The sequence below is a fragment of the Trichechus manatus genome, unplaced genomic scaffold, assembly GCF_000243295.1.
Source record: "Trichechus manatus latirostris isolate Lorelei unplaced genomic scaffold, TriManLat1.0 scaffold00117, whole genome shotgun sequence".
Taxonomy (NCBI): Eukaryota; Metazoa; Chordata; class Mammalia; order Sirenia; family Trichechidae; genus Trichechus; species Trichechus manatus.
The window spans coordinates 1,883,929-1,901,252 of NW_004444053.1; the positions used below are offsets into that span (position 1 = coordinate 1,883,929).

The 17,324-nt window shown below is 42.0% G+C and overlaps 1 protein-coding gene across 1 annotated transcript in view; it reads right to left on the reverse strand.

The window, feature by feature from the left end:
- Positions 1-3,253: 3,253 nt before the first annotated feature.
- DPT (dermatopontin) overlaps positions 3,254-17,324 on the reverse strand; it is a 50,866-nt gene continuing 36,795 nt past the window's right edge. Inside the window, exons 3-4 of the mRNA XM_004384088.1 lie at positions 5,724-5,831; positions 3,254-3,683 (exon numbers count right to left, since the gene is read on the reverse strand). Of these exons, the coding sequence (XP_004384145.1) occupies positions 3,617-3,683; positions 5,724-5,831 (175 nt within the window). The 3' untranslated portion in view covers positions 3,254-3,616. The remainder of the gene's footprint in view (positions 3,684-5,723; positions 5,832-17,324) is intronic.

The following is a 17,324-nucleotide window of genomic DNA, read 5'->3' on the forward strand; positions in this document are numbered from 1 at the left end:
TGGTAGAGCAGGATTTGTGCCAGGCAGCCTGAATCCAGAGCCCACAGTCTTTGCCACTCATTGGGGGAAGTTCTACTTGTCCTCCAGGGCCAAGCACAGACTGGGCTTCCTCAGGAAACTTGCTTGTGTCTCTCAAGACTGGGTCAGGGCTTTCCTCTCTGCTGGAGCATATCCCCCAGCACTCTGCTTTCATTGTCTCACCCCTTTAGACTGCAGGCCCTGTGAGGCAGGAGTCTTATCTTTTCTTCCCATCATCTCATTTTTTGTGGCTACCATCTTGTGAAGCTATTGGGATAGAAATTCCTGTCTGTCTGTACTGGGCAGATGAGGAAATAGTGGCTTGGGGATTTGCCTAATATTACACAGGTACTCTATCAGAGTCAAGGCTAAGACCTAGGTCTTCAATCCAGTCCCAGGGTCCTTTACCTTGACAAAGCCCTTTACAAATAATTCAGGGAAGACGTTAGTGTTCATAGAATTACAAGAAACTACAATTACCTAGATAAGAGTTTTCATTTTCGAGATTAGGCCTAGATAGGGGAAACCGCTTATCCAAAGTTGTGGAGCAGGTTAGTAGAAGGACAGATCTGAGTAACAAAAGCACGGAGAGAGCTTGGGATTTAGTCCTCACCCTGACATTTAATTCTTACTGACTGACACATAATATAAAGTATAAACCAAGTTGATACTGTCTTTACTCTCATTGTCCTTGACGTATATGCAAAGAATAGCTTTTCTCTTCTGAAAACTTCTCTATTCCATTTGACGACACCCCCTCCCCCCCCGCCAAAACAAACAAACTCATTTCCATCGAGTCAATTCCAACTCATAGTGACCCTATAGGACAGAGCAGTAGCCCCATAGAGTTTCCAAGGCCCATAGGGTTTTCAAGGCTGTAAATCTGCACGAAAGCAAACTGCCACATCTTTCTCCCATGGAGTGGCTGGTGGATTCAAGCCACAAACCTTTTGTTTAGCAGACAAGTGCTTAACTACTGCACCACCAGGCTTCTTCCATTTGGCCCAAGCATCCCTTATTGGATTACTTTATCACTGCTTTCTTGACTTGTATTCTTTTGCAATCTCCTGGACTGCTCCTCTCAGCTGCAGGCCTCTCCAGCCCCAGCCACCCTACCCCCTTGCCCTCCAATAGTCTCTCACCAGCCTTTCATTTCCTCAAGGCTGCCAAGTTAGCCAGTCAGCATTGCTTGTCTTCATTCCAGCTGTGCTCCACCCACAAAGGCCATTTCCTGGCTGCTATGGTGAACAAGCACTGCAACTGCTAAAATATTAATGGTTACCTTTGTGAAAGATAGCACAGTGAAGTCTCTTGCTGTAAATTAAAATTGCCAGTGAGTTGGAAACGATGACGTGGAGGAAATAAAGCAAAATCATAATTTTAAAAAGTGTTTCAGAATTAAGGCAAAGGAGGACATCCTTGGCTCTGCTTTCCCCATCAAAATGCTGGGCTCTCACAGTGGGAAATGCAGTCACCGTTGGCTAAGATTCACCACATAGATGGGATGGATAACAAGGCAGATGAGTCCTTTGCCAAGCTGGGTCCACTGGGAAAAAGGAGGAGGGAAAGGCAAGATTGTGACCCTAATACTCCACAGCATGTTTTCTCCTCTTCATGGGCAATTGAGAGCTTGACATAACTAATGCCATGATGAAACTATAGGGCTTTTTTTTCCCCCTTTTTTGCCTGCCTTCTCCTTTCCGCATACCTTTGTTAATGACTTTGTTTTGCTCTGTCTGGCCACTTGTGACTTACGACCCTCCCCCGTCCACCCATGGAGACTAGAGCCCAGATGTCTGGTCTGTAAATCTTTAGCCTGATAAGGAGATGTCCAGCACGTATCTCTTTAGTCTGATAGAGTTTTGTAGTTATCTTGTAATGTATAACTCATTTGGCCATCTGTGGGCGATGTGCCAAAAGACACTTCTAACTCTTGTAAAAATCATATATAAGCTCTAATGTAAAAATGCCATTTGGGACTCCATTGGGACAGCCTGCAGTGCTGTCAGATCCCTGTTGGTGGACACCTCCTAAATAAACTTTCTCACTGTTTCTGACTTGCAGTACGTTTCATTGGCTTGAATGCTCCAGGGCACGGACCCTAATCAGGCAACAGGATAGACCAGTAAACAAAAAGTGATACATGTGGATAAAAGGAATAGGGGATTCCTGCAGTTAACAATGCATGTGACATGGTGGTGGAGGAGGGCTGAAGGATGTTGAGAAAAAAATCCAGGTAGCATCAAATGCCAAGAACTGTGGCTCCCTTCTTTGTCCAATCCTTAATTAAAGCACTTAGCACTTTAGGTTTTAATTATATGATTTCCCAACCACACTCTGTCATTGTCATCATTATATCCCTGGTGTTTTGCACAGTGCTTGGCACAGATCACAAAGTTTAGCTATATTTTCTAAATGAAAGGATGAGTAATTGGAAAGGACAAAGGTAAAGAGCAACAACTGACCCTTAACATTTGCAGAATAGTGGATTTCAATATTTTTATTCTTTTTATGATGAAGAGAGTACAAAGGGTTGGGGTCAGAGACATCACAGGAGGAAGAAAGATAGTGTACCTTTTTTCCAAAACACCCCTAAGCTACACATAGAAGAAAACTGGACTCCCAGGGCAGTCTTCCCTACCCAGCCAGTCAGCACCAATCCAGGTCAAATTTGCCAATAGCTCCTCGTGGCTACAGGGCATATGCTGGCTTTCCCGGGAGTCCTGGGCATTTCTCCGGGTGGCAACCAAAACCACCTTTTCTGCTTCCCAGAGCAACGTGGCCACTCTCATCTCCCCAGGCTCCCAATCTGAGTCCCATGCTCTGTCCTCTCTCTTCTTTCTTATTACTTGAGACTGATTCTCACAGGTTCCTCTGGCTCCTGCACACATTTTCATTACTGGGTTTGTGAAGATTCTTTTTCTGATTGAGGAAATTCTTCCTGTCCTAGTCTGTCAGCTCTGCTTCCAAACGCTTCCACCTCCACATTTCACCTCCCATTGCCCTTGTTCCTGGACCACAGAGCTCTGCACTTGAATGTCTAAGCATGTAAGCCTCATGTGAAGGGGGAGATGGAAGCATGTCACCTCAAGCAGGGGAGCTGCCCCTGGTAAAGACTTTGGGTTCCATTTAATAGATACAGCTATAGAGAACCTTGAGGGTACCCCTCCCCAGCCTCTGGCTCTATGCCTCACCACACTGACCCTTTTCAAAGGTATTGCTCAGCATCAGGCCTACTTGCAGCTCATTTTGCAGTAAAGGCAGTAGGGAGGCTGGCAGGTGCTCCCTGGAGCCAGGCTTTTCTCCACCTGTGGGCATTCACACTGGATATTTGATGTGCAAGGAAGCCATTGTCAGTCATATACAATGGTTGCTATGGAACGTGTTGAAAGTGAGAAACATGGTTTAACTGTGGATTTTATTATAAGTGAGATACTAGTCAGAAAGGCCCAGGAAGCTGGCATTGCAGGTACCAGCTCAGGGAGAGGAAAAGAGAGCAGCAGAACAGCTATAGGTATTCCAACTGATGTTAATATATATAGACACCCTTAGGTCCCCTGCTCACTTTTTCTTCACCCAGGTTTGATACGTGGCAAACCTAAACGTTTGCAAATTCACAGTCATAGTCAGTCATCCGGCACATTATGAACTTCCACTGGCGATCCCTGTTGGGAGAGAGTCAGAAAGCTAATGTTAGTGAGAAAAGACACAGAAAGAGGCAACCTTGCTGGGGGGAAAGCAACAAAGACAGGTGGAGGATATAGGAACTGAAAAGACACCAGACCTCACTTTGCTCATAGAAGACACCTGACAGACAATTTTATGTGAGGTCAGGAGTCCTAGATACCTCCTCACCCAGTTCAGGCTGCATCTTGAACGTGAATGACTAGGTTATGTGTGTGGAGATTCCTGTTTATCCCTAGAGCTCTGTTCACCACTGCTCCCCACCGAAGGTATCCCGAGGCATGTCGGTTAACAGCTTGGAATGAAAGTATTTCTTTAACATCACTTCCATTTTATTCTAAAGAGTCCTCTTTTAAATAGGGCCTCCCTGGGTGGGGCAAACAGTTAAAGGCTCCAAAAAACCAAACCTGTTGCCCCTGAGTTGATTCCAACTCAGAGCAACCCTATAGAGCAGAGTAGAACTGCCCCGTAGGGTTTCCAAGGAATGCCTGGTAGATTTAAACTGCTGACCTTTTGGTTAGCAGCCATAGCTCTTAACCACTACACCACCAGGGTTTCCAGTTAAAGGCTCAGCCACTGAAAACCTGCTGGAGCATAGTTTTACTCCAACACACATATGGTCATCATGTGTCAGAATCAACTGAGCAGCAACTGTTTTTTTCACCCTATTTGCTCATTTATTCTTTCTCTTACTGAGTATTAACCGAGCACTAAGTTCTGTGTTACACACTGTATGTTTCCCTTCAGAACATTATCACAGAGAAATGAAGTAAGGGGAAACAACTCTAATGTCTCTTAACGTGGAAAAGAAACTGCCTGTCATTTTTGCATAAAAGAAATTGAATTGCATATTTGTTTCAGAGGGCAGGGATGGGTATGAGTGTACATGCGATTGCTCAATTTTGAAAAACATGGTGTGAATACATTTCAAGGAATGTTCTTTGCTAAGGGCAAGTCTATGTTCTTTATTCATCCATTTAACAAAAAACGTATTGCATGGCCCTTCTTCTCTGTATGGCCCACAACTGACTTTATATTGCTTAATAATGATAACAGCAATGATGATAATAACAACCATTTACTGAGTCCCTCCGATACAGCCGGCATTGCACTAGATGCCTTACCTGTTTTCTCATTTAACCCTCACGAAGATTACTGTATAGGTGGATTTCAAGAGCTACTTAATGTTGTTTTTAAATTCTGGGCCATATTAAATAAATAAACTTTAGTTGAGTAAGATGGCATTTCATATGAAAATATGAATATACACAAATGATTAGGCACACACAAATTCATTATATTCCATTATCTAATGGGTTTACATAAATTTTATTTGGCTGGCAAAACACTTATCTATAACTTTTCAAGAACTCATTTGCTGTGTAAAGTGATTATCACTTGACTAAAAGTAGGCCAAGCCAGGCTTTAACACTTGTATTTACCTAAGCCTCTCTCTATACCAATAGGCAGAAACATTTTTGTTTTCTCTTATTGTTTTGTTTTGTTTTTATGTACTTGAGATAGGTTTGGGAACTGGTTGTGAGGAAAAAGGAGGGAAAAAAGTTGGTGCTGTTTTTTCCTTAGGTTATTCAAATTCTCCCCTTTATGTGCTTCTTCTCCTCAGCCTCCTCTCCTTCTTTTCTCTCTCCCTTCCCAAAACCCGAAGTGGGAGTCACACAGGGGCAGGAGACCAGAGACAGTTCTGCTGGCAGTGGGTGCTCATCCAACCATTTTTGTCTTCCCTTCTGAGGACACAGTGCTCTTGAAAATGAGTGAGGGGGCAAGCCTAGAACATGATGGGACACTGCGTTTAGGATTCTCTGCTCTGGAGCAGGCCTGGGGTCCACCCTCTTACCCATGGGTGAGCCACTCTGTGAGGTAGGCTCATCCAGTTAAACCTCAAGCTAGTTCCAGACCAAGGAGGAAAATAAAATAGGGAAAACCTGAGATAAAAATTCCTGCAGGACAATCCATACATGTAGTCTCTGGATCTTAACCCCTTGCCCATGAGAAAGGTGTACCTTTCCACTGCAGAGAAAGTGGTTGTTGCTCCCCGGATATAATAATCATAATTGTAGGAAACCATGTCCATCTCCTCCCCATAGTGGCCTGGATACTCTGTAGTCAGCCTATATAGAGAGAACACACCCTTAGAGGAGAAAGATAAAACACATTATGACTGCTGGGAGCAAGCAGGAAACATGCGACGTAGAAGAGATAAAGTTTGGACATCTTGGGAGATCCAACCTGGGGTTGTATGGCCTCCACCATTCCAGGCTGTGAAAAGACAGACAGATCTCCTCCCACTTCTCATCTTCCTTTTTCTTGCCCTTAAACTACACACTGAAAAAAATGTAGATCAATTCCCAGGCCTTGAGGAAAATATTGATTAAAGTCAATATCAATATCAGTCTCATTCCAATGACGTCAGCTAGGATAATGTTTTCAAACTGTGAATTATGACCCATTAGTAGATCATGAATTCAATTTAATTCATTACATCCAGCTTTAAAAGAGAAGAAGAAAAAAATATCAGAATGCATTGCATGCAATAAGGATAAATTTGTGTGTGTGTGTAAGTAAACTTTGTTTCAAACATATATGTGTGTGTTTATATAATGTACATATTATGGGATAGTTTAAAATGTATTTCTTACTGTGCCTCTGATCAAATAAAGTTTGAAAAATATATAACTAAACTGTGAGCTCTGTAAGGGTAGGTATTTACCTTGTCCACCATCGTTTCTCTGGCACCTAAAACAGTTATAGGGACATAGTAAGTATCTGCTGAATAAATAAATGGCCGTGAGAGAGTCACTTAAACTTAATTTACTGATCTATAGATTTTGGATTTGCCAGCTCCCACAACCCCGTGAACCAGCAGCCTGCTGAATGATCTGCCGATTTTCGGTTTGTCGGCCCCTGCAAACACGTGAATCAGGAGAAACCTCCACGCTGCCAGCCTCCACAATTATGTGAGCCATTTCCTTGAAATAAATCTCTCTCTATATATTTACAGATATGCTTCATTGGTTTTGCTGCTCTAGAGAACCCAGCCTAAGACATTATAGGTTTGTTGTTGGGACTAATATGAACATGTATAATATACTGGTACATGGTAGGTATTGAAACATTAGGAGCTATTTTGTTTCTTCTTCCTCCTCCTCCTTTTCCTTCATTCTTTATCCTCCAAGATTTAGTCATTCCTGGGCCTCCCAAAGGGTAGGTCCATGGTGATCAATCCTGGAGTAAATCTAGTTCTGTCCAAAATTCCATGGTTCCAATAAGGGCTTCTGGGGATCTTCAGAATCAAAACAGTCCTTTGAGGACCAGAGAGTTTTTCCAGTTTTGATCTGTATTCCCCAGGCTGCTCAGAAAGCGATTACTTAATGAATGCAAATTTATCTAATTTGGGTTCACCGAGTCATTATGTATTGATAATAGAAAGTTCTTCCTCCACGAGGACCAAATAATCTTTTATTGTAAAGATTGTCATAAAATCTTGAAAAGATAGATTTTTAAGTTGTAAGGGCTCTGAGGAGGATTTCAGAGAGATCCATGGTTAGCTCAAGAATACCTAGGGGTTAGCAGGAACCGTGGACTAAACCTCACTCTCTTGATTCATAAATTTTCCTTTTTCCATATCATGCAGTATCCTTTACTCTCTGCTTTTTCTTTTCTTAAGACATAATTATGCTGTATTAGGGTGCCGAGCCCAACCAGAGTGGGTTGCATGTGTTTTTGCTTAATGTGGCCATGAAGGGAAATAAACCAAAAAAACCCCATTGCCGTTGAGTCGATTCTGACCAATAGCGACTCTATAGGACAGAGTAGAACTGCCCTCTAGGGTTTCCAAGGAGTGTCTGGTGGCTTTGAACTGCCAACCTTTTCGTTAGTAGCCAAACCCTTAACCACTACGCCAACCAGCTAATTAAGAAATCCATTTTGTGGTTCTAAAGAGACCAAGAACCAGGACTTCCTCTTTCTAATGAAAAACTCAGTTAAATGTCTCATAATTGGACCTACTAGGGCCTCACTTGGGTTCCCATTGGTTTGTGATCCACTTACCCAGAGAAGAAAGAAGAGTTTGTTGAGAACATGAATAATGTAAATAGGAGTACAGGAGACTGGACTGGAGTGTGTTTTCCTTACTTCAGAGAATGAAAAATATTTTCCAGAACTTTTTAAACAATCTTTGGAGACGGTATAAAAAAGCTAAGTACCAGACATTTCCGTTTCTGCTAAGACAGCATCTACACTTGGCAATGCTGCATTAGGCTAAACACAATCTCCAAATCTATTTAGAAATAATCAGGCTAGATTTTTATTTTCTAAGTTTTCTTCACCACTCTGATCTGCCCTCAGATTACCTCGATAATTAAATACATTTGAAATAGAGTGGAAAAGAATTGCATTTCTTTAAAACATCAGGCAATTTAAAACTTCAACGGGGGAAAAGTTATCCAATGCTCTCCTTTACTAGAATTCTCTATTGCTTTGTTTTGGGTGGTGACCAGACACAGGCCCTTGCCCAGTTGAAGAGTTTGTGCTGCAAAGCCTCTCTGTAGTGGATTGCTATTTAGTGTATTTCTAGAACCTTCTGGAAGAAGGTGTGGTGCATGTCTATCTGGGTCCCAGCCAAGTTTTTGTTTTGTTTGTTTTTGGTTGCTGCCAATTTGTTTTTGATACAAAACTACGAGATCAAGTTTATACTATTTTACAGAACCCTAGATTAAGGGGGATGGAGGAGGAGGTTGGATATTGATGGAAATCACCTCGACTTTGTGAAACCAAAAATATAGGGGGAGAAGTGACCCCATTCACTAATAGGAAGTGAATGTCCCAAACACTATCCTTAGCAAGAACTGCTGTTCAATATGGCCCAGGATTCTGTGTCTTAGAACCAGATAGATGTGTCTCCATTGAGATTTCGATGAAATGAGAAACAAAAAAAAAAAAAAAAGTCACAGTAAGTGAAAGCTCCCAGTAAGAGTTCCTCAGAGAGAACAGAAATAAAGCTTTCAAAACTAGACACTGACATAAGGGCATAGGAACTTGCTAGGAAACAAAGAAACTACAAGGGAGCAGAACAACTAGGGTTTCACACCCCATGGCCCTGGGCGTCCTGAGGGTGGGTGGGGAGATTTCAGTGTGGGTGTAGCCTCCTTGTGAATTACTAGGTCACCTCAGGCAGCATTTTGGCAAAACATACTTCATACTGAGCACTGCCACACATTCCTAGACCAATTAAAACAATCAAACAAGCCTTCAGCTTGGCACAGTGAAGGGTAGGACAAGTCAGGAAAGTGACTTTATTCAATTTATTCAAATGAATTTATTATTTAAGGGCTTTTATCCTAAGCCTTATTAATTCCTTTTCAAAAAATTACACACACAAACTCTCTCTCTGTCTCTGTGTTCATTCCTCTTTCCACTTTTGGATGAGTGGCTATTGAGGTAAAATTTCTCACTTCACAGTGCTTTTTCTGCCTTCTGCAGGCAAGACAGACAGACAGATAGATAGTTATTCCAAAGCTAAATAAGAATGATAACATAAAACTACTGGTACAACTTCTTGGGTCAAATGAGGTTGAATAAGATGGAACAACTTTGAGTAATATTTTAGTTACAAGCTGAAGAAGACCCACTGAAATTTAATAAGTTTTTAAGATTGGTATAGGATTTTCTTATCTAAGATTCTTAAAATAGAGATATTATCAACAGATTGAACTAGACTCTCAATAAATGTTTGCTGACCAATACAATCTCACAGACTGGGCTGCTGATCGATGCCTTGGCTCTTTTGCTATGAGAATAAGGCAGCACAGAGCTGAGCCCTGATATGTGCGATCACACCATTTTAAAAAGGGGGAAAGAGATACAGTCTAGTTACAGAAGGAGGCCAATTTTATTCACTGTCAGAGGTTTACTTGAGAACTGATTAGGTTTTTAATCATTAAAGGAAAGGATATTTTAATCTATTCCTCAACAGAAAGTGACTCAGTTTAAGATTTTGTGAAAACCCATCATAGGCCCTTTTGATCACTAAGTGGTTGCTCCAAAAGCCAATTTTCATAGTTCTGAGGTCTGTTTGTTACATCTGTCTGATGTGCCAGCAATTTAACCAGTTGCAGCTGAGTTGATTCTGACCCATGATGACCCCACGTGTGATCAGAGTAGAACTGTGCTCCACAGGTTTTCAACAGCTGATTTTTTGGAAGTAGATCACCATACTTTTCTTCCTAGGTGTTTCTGGATGGACTCGAACCTCCAACTTTTCAGTTAGCAGCCAAGTGTGTTAACTGTTTGCACCACCCAGGTACTCTTGCCAGAAATTAGGATAATCGGGTTATTGAGAGTCATCCTGGAGACTCTATGTTGCAGGGCGTGTGCCACTACTGGTGTGCCATGGACAACTGGACTTTGTCTCTGGGAGGGAGTTTTTGTGTCCCAAGTCAGCAAGTGTCATGTCCTCAGCCTTATTCTACTTTATGACTTTATGGGGATACCAGAGAAGCACACACACAGACTCTCTACCATAAAAACAGGAAAAAAAACCTAGCATTTATATGTTAACAAACCAGAATAGGATACCTGAGTATTTTGTTTTTTTTTTTTTAAATAACGATAAAATGAGAATGTTTTCTAACCCATTATTAAGAGCTTGGCTCAAGCTCAAACAACAGTCCGAGAAGCTGCTTCTGGGTGACCGCATTTCTAATTCTGTTTTGCTCCCGTTGTCTCTACTACCCAATTATCACCATATTTCAAATATCTCTATCTAATGTCCTATTATTTTTCAGCATCACATATTTAGCATTTTATTTAAAAAAATAGAATACTATGTAATATCTTGTTTCATGATGATGACCAATATACTGAGTTTTTTTGCATCAGATATACCTTTTATGATCTGGATGGAAGTCCCTTAGTGGTGAAAACAGTTAATGTGCTTGGCTGCTAACTGAAAGATTGGCTGTTCAAGTCCACCCAGAGGCACCTTGGAAGAAAGGCCTGGTGACCTACTCCCCAAAAAATCAGCCATTGAAAACCGTATGGAGCACAGTTCTACTCTGACAAACATGGGGTCTCCATGAGTTGGAACTGACCTGAGAGCAACTGGTTATTTTGATTTCATGATCCAGATCAGTAGTGGGCATGGAGGAGAAACATTTGTAGAACTGATGTGCTGATGTTGGCCTACGTTCTACATCCAGGTAAATAGTGGATGTCCCTTTCTGACAGTTAAATCAATAAGAAGTCAACTTGACCAGCCCAAAGTTATGGAAGCTTCACAGACACATCTAAACACCCTGAGAGACCAAGCTACTAGGCTGAGGGCTGGGGACCTTGGTCTAGGGGACATCTAGCTCAACTGACATAACATAGTCTATAAAGAAACTGTTCTACATCTGACTGTGGTGAGTAGCGAATGGGGTCTTAAAAGCCTGCGAGTGGCCATCTAAGATATATCTACTGGTCCCATCCTGGCTGGAGCTAAGGAAAATGAAGAAGATGAAAGACACAAGGGAAAGATTAGTCCAAAGGACTAATGGACCACAGCTACCACAACCTCCACCAGACTGAGCCCAGAAGAACCAGATGATGCCTGGTTGCCACCATCAACGGCTCTGGCAGGGATCATAATAGAGGGTCCTAGACAGAGCAGGAGAAAAATGTAGAGCAAAATTCAAATTGACACCCATGCACACACAAAAGACCAGGCTTGCTGGTCTGACAGGGAGTGGAGAAACTCCGAGAGTATGGCCCTCAGACGTTCTTTTAACTCAGTATTGAAGTCACTCCTGAGGTTCACCTTTCAGCCAATGATTAGACAGGTCTATAGGGCCAAAAATAGCACACATGGGGGACGTGCTTCATAGTTCAATCATGTATATGAGACTAATGGGCACATCAGCCCAAAAGCAAAGATGTGAAGGCAGGAAGGGACAGGAAAACTGGACAAATGGAAACAGGGAACCTGGGGTGGAGAAGGGGAGAGTGTTGACACATCGCAGGGTTGGCAACCAATGTTACAAAACAATTTGTGTACTAATTGAGAAACTAATTTGCTCTCTAAACTTTCTCCTAAATAACAAATAAAAAAAAAAAAAAAGAGTATGTTTGTGACCAACCCTCTTGCATCATGCCTTTCTAGGTAAGGTACAAGGAATGAGAATATTTCAGCCCAGAGTACTTTGTCCATGGAGTGGTATCCTCAGTAAGTGCTGCATCAGATCCTGTTTAAATTATTATTGCAAAGATAAGAAGAATAAAGCCCAAAGGCAATTATGCATAAAGGAAGGCATCCACGTAGGAGCAGTACCCATAGCTTCCTTTCCAGGGAGCTGAGGAAGCTGGCCAAGGGGGACAGAATGGCAAGCAACTCTGCTAGCACCGAAGTGCCCTTCTCTGAAGAGAGCTGAGCCCTAGGGCTGCACAGAGAGGAGTCCAGTGCTCTTTTCTCTTGTGGCATTTTGAGTGTTTATATCTTAATCGTCCAAATATGTATCATGACACAGAGCAACACAGTTCCAGGGCTATTTCTGGCTTAAATTTTCCACATTTCTCCATAAGAGCTGAGTTTCCAGCTCACTGTCCAGGCCCAGGGATCATCACCAAGCACATTTGTTTTGACTCACATTTGCTTTCACCAGCTATGTTACATCATGGTTGCCCCGGGCATGCACATTGATGGAACAGCTCCACCTCCAACATCTCCCGGCATCTGAAATAACCTCCTCCTTCTCTGTTTTCCCTACCAGATGCTGTTATCTAATGCTTCACCTGTATATGCCCTATTTCCTCACCTGGATTGAGGCTCAATACTGTGCAAATAGCCTGGGATTTGAAGGCAGAAAGACCTGTCTGAGTCAACTTGGGAACTTTGGACAAGTGACAACTTCTGGGCCTCAGTTTCCTCATCTGTGTAATAGTATCATAGTTTTGTGTATGAGGATTAAATGAGAAAATGCTTGTAAAGCACATGGTAGATTGGTAGGTGCTTAATAAATAAAAGTTGTTACTATTATTGTTGTCAGCATCAGCATCATTACCAGGAACTCAACAAAATGCCATGAATTGTACTTATTCTATATCAGTTCACATGCATTGACTAACTGACTGATTAAATAATGTAATGAATGGAGGAATGAATGATTGCCTCTAGAACCGAATAGAGGGGAGCAGACCAAATAGAATGAAGCAACAGATTTTGTCTATAATCGAAACATTTACTCAGTTTTAAGTTGCTGTTTAAGTTGCTGGACTCGGGTTAGCCAACGCATACCAGGCACATGTCTGAAATTTCTGCTTTTGAAGTTTGAGCATAGGGAGGGAGGCATTACCCATAGGCGAGCAGCAAATCCACGTCTAAACTATAAATATGGCACAGTAATTGCAACAGCCACTCAAACAGATGAAAAGGACAACTGATTTTGCTCAAGTTCATGAGGGGCTGCTGTCTGCAGAATGAGCGCTCTGTGCGTCATGAAATTCACGGAAATGGCTGTTAGTAGGACACAGAAACATCTAAAGTTGCAGCAAGCGGCTTTAAAATGTAACATCCAGTCCTATTTGCTCAAAGTGTGCATGTCTCCTTCTCAGTAATAACGGCTTCCAGCTTGCTCAGAGGAGCCAGAGTAGAAGCTGCCCTCCTTCCCAGGCCTTTGGGGGAGGTACTGCAGCGGGCCATCGGAGCAGGATTGGAATGCTGGACACCACACTGAGGGGCCTGTGAGGCCATGCCTGTCCCTGTCAGGACTTCACGGGGAGTGGACATGCAACCACTCCCATCTTGTCTCAAAATCTGAATAACAAGGGTAGGAGATAACGATTAGCCATTGACTGAGTGCTTTGGGGTAGGAGCAAGGAGAAGAATGGTCTGATTAACTGATTTTGTTGCTGCTACTGCTGTTGTTAACTAGAACAATATAAGAATGAAGAAAGGACCACTCTGGCTTACGAATTGAGCACAAGGGAGAGGAGAGTGAGGCAGGAGATAGTGTGAAGTCAGAGGGTCTCAGCAATGAAGGGAAGCAGAAAGGTCATCTAAGTTGATTCTGAAGGACTTTTTTTTTTTTTCATTAAAAAAATAATATCTGATGAACCTAATGGAAGGCCATGAATCTGGAGAAGAACTATCTTGAGAAGGAAATAGGTGTTCAAAACTGTCAGTTCCTGGGTCATGGCCGAGAACCTGGGTCTTGGCCAGAACAGCCCCAGCATGCTGATGGGAAACAGTCTGGTGTGTGACACGCAGCACCTGGAGCTGTTTGGACAGTGGGAGTTATTGCAAATGGTCTCTGAAGGGTTGTGGCTACTTCTGTGACATGTGTTTGTGGTTTGCAGACCACTGGACTAAGCAGTCCAACTCTATGTACATGAATATTTGTAAAATTCACATACTTATACAGTCAAGTGGGGACCGTTCAGTAACAGCATGTCCGCATCTATCAGGAATCCACTTTTCTGCCAGAGTTCAGTGATGCTATGGTCTCTAACTAGCTGCCCAGACTGAAATGAGGCCAGCTCCTTGGTTCCCGCCAAACAAATAAACCCCATGCTCGCATGGGATACAGCTGGATAATTTGTTTTTTCCTGCACGGAGTGGTGACATTTCTGAATCCCAAAATGTTTGCAGGTGCAGAAACGCTAGAAGCTCACTTAGCTCAAAACTGCTCAGGCTTAGTGCCGCAGAATGGCCTTCAAAGAGGGAAGGGAAACGGCTGTAACCATCCACACATGTCCAGCTCTCTGGGAGGTAATCAGGCTAGTTCAAATGAGGCAAGGAGTCCTTGGATGGTACAAAAGTGACGGTTCCAACCCACCCAGAGGCACCTCAGAAGACAAGCCTGGTGATCTGCTTCCAAAAGTTCACAGCCTTGAAAATCCTATGCAGCACAGTTCTACCCTGCACACATGGGGTTGCCATGAGTTGGAAACAACTTAACAGCAACTAATAACAACAACACAGAGATGTAAGGGAAGGTTTCAGATAGGACAGTTATCAGTAGGATTCACTGTGGGAAGGTGCAGAAAAACAGTTTGCACTCCATAAGGCTGTTAAAAGGATCAGGTAAAATAATCCATGTGGAGAAAGACTTTTTAAAAAAAAAGTTTATAATGTATTTTATTTTTGTTGTTGTTGAGTATATACATAGCAGAACATACATCAATACAACAATTTTTACATTTTTCAGTGACATACTAAATATAATTTAACTCTCCATGGTGGTCCACAGACCCATAAACATAAATACGCCAGCATGGGGAGAGATTCCAGGAGAAATCCTACAAGCCCACTTTCTTAGACATGTCTCTGATGCCAGCCTGCTCTTTAGTGGATTGTCTCTCCTAAAACAGTAAAATGAAAGATATATTACTTTATGACCTTTTAGGTCATGGTTTCATGGTTACCCTTCTTCAAAATTAATTATTGTAGCATAGGTTAAAATAACGTTTACTCAAGCACTTTTCTTTCTTTTTTTTTTTTTTCCTGGAAAGGTAACCTTCTTTTTTATTTTTTCCCATACAAAAATTTATACATACATTGTTAAGTGACTCTAATTGCTCTCCCCATACAGTGACAGCACACTCCTCCTTTTCACCTCTGATTCCCCATGTCCATTCAACCAGCTCCTAACCTCTCTGCCTTCCCATCTCACCTCCAGAGCGAAGCTGCCCATTTAGTCTCTTGTATCTACTTGAGCTAAGAGGCACACTCCTCACAAGTATCACTTTATGTCCCACAGGCCAGCCCAATCCTTGTCTGAAGACTTGGCCTCAGAAATAGTTTTAGTTCTGGGGTGATAGAGAGTCCAGGAACCATGCTTTCTGGGTACCTCCAGTCTCAGTCAGACCATTAAGTCTGGTCTTCTTACCAGAATTTGAGTTCTGCACCCCACCTTTCTTTTCTCCTGCTCCATCTGGGACTCTCTGTTGTGTTCCCTGTCAGGGCAGTCATTGGTGGTAGTCGGGCACCATCTAGTTCTTCGGGTCTCAGGACAATGAAATCTCTGGTTTATGTGGCCCTTTCTGTCTCTTGGGCTAATACTTTCCTTGTGTCTTTGGTGTTCTTCCTTCTCCTTTACTCCAGGTGGGTTGGGACCAATTGATGCATCTTAGATGGCCGCTTGCAAGCTTTCAAGATCCGAGACGTCACTCACCAAAGTAGGATGCAGAATATTTTCTTAATAAACTTTGATATGCCAATTTGACCTAGATATCCCCTGAAAGCATAGTCCCCAGGCCCCTACCCCTGCTACTCTGTCCCTCAAAGTGTTTGGTTGTATTCAGGAAACTTCTTAGATTTGGTTTAGTCCAGTTGCGCTGACTTCTCCTGTAGTGTGTGCTGTCCTTCCCTTCACCTAAGATAATTCTTATCTGCTATCTAGTTAGTAAAATACCCTCACACTCCCTCCCCACCCTCATAACTATCAAAGAATGTTTTCTTCTGTGTTTAAACCTTTTCTTGAGTTGTTATAATAGTGATCTTCTACAGTATTTGTCCTTCTGTGACTGACTAAACTCACTCAGCATAATGCCCTCCAGATTCCTCCGTCTTATAAGACGTTTCGTGGCTTCATTGTTGTTCTTTATAGTTGAATAGTATTTCATTGTGTGGATATACCATAATTTGTTTATCCATTCCTCCACCGATGGGCACCTAGACAGTTTCCATCTTTTTGCTGTTGTGAACAGTGCTGCAGTAAACATGAGTGTGCATATATTTATTTGAGTGACAGCTCTTATTTCTCTAGGATATATTCCAAGGAGCAGGATTGCTGGATCGTATGGTACTTCTATTTCCAGCTTTTTAAGGAAGCACCAAATTGATTTCCAAAGTGCTTGTACCATTTTACATTCCCACCAACAGTGTGTAAGTGTTCCAGTCTCTCCACAACCTATCCAGCATTTATTATTTTGTGTTTTTTGGATTAATGCTAGCCTTGTTGGGGTGAGATGATATCTCATTACAGTTTTGATCTTCATTTCTCTAATGGCAAATGATAGTGAGCATTTCTTCACGTGTCTGTTAGCCACCTGAATATCTTCTTTGGTGAAGGGTCTGTTCGTATCCTTTGCCCAGATTTTAATTGGGTTGTTTGTATTTTTGTTGTTAAGGTTTTGCAGTATCTTATAGATTTTAGAGATTAGATGCTGATTGGATTTGTCATAGCCAAAACTTTTTCCATAGTCTGAAGGTTGCCTTTTTATTCTTTTGGTGAAATCTTTTGATAAGCATAAGTGTTTGATTTTTAGGAGCTCCCATTTATCTAGTCTCTCTTCTGGTGCTAGTACACCATTACTTATGGTTCATATTCTGTTTATGCCATGTATTAGAGCTCCTGGCGTTGTCCCTACTTTTTCTTCCATGATCTTTATCATTTTTGATTTTATATTTAAGTCTTTGATCCATTTTGAGCTAGTTTTTGTGCTTGGTGTGAGGTATGGGTCTTGTTTCATTTTTTTGCAGAGGGATATCCAGTTATGCCAGCATCATTTGTTAAAGAGACTATATTTTCCCCAATTAATGGACTTCGGGCCTTTGTCAAATACCAGCTGCTCATAGGTGGATGAATTTATGTCTTGATTCTCAATTCTGTTCCATTGGTCTATGT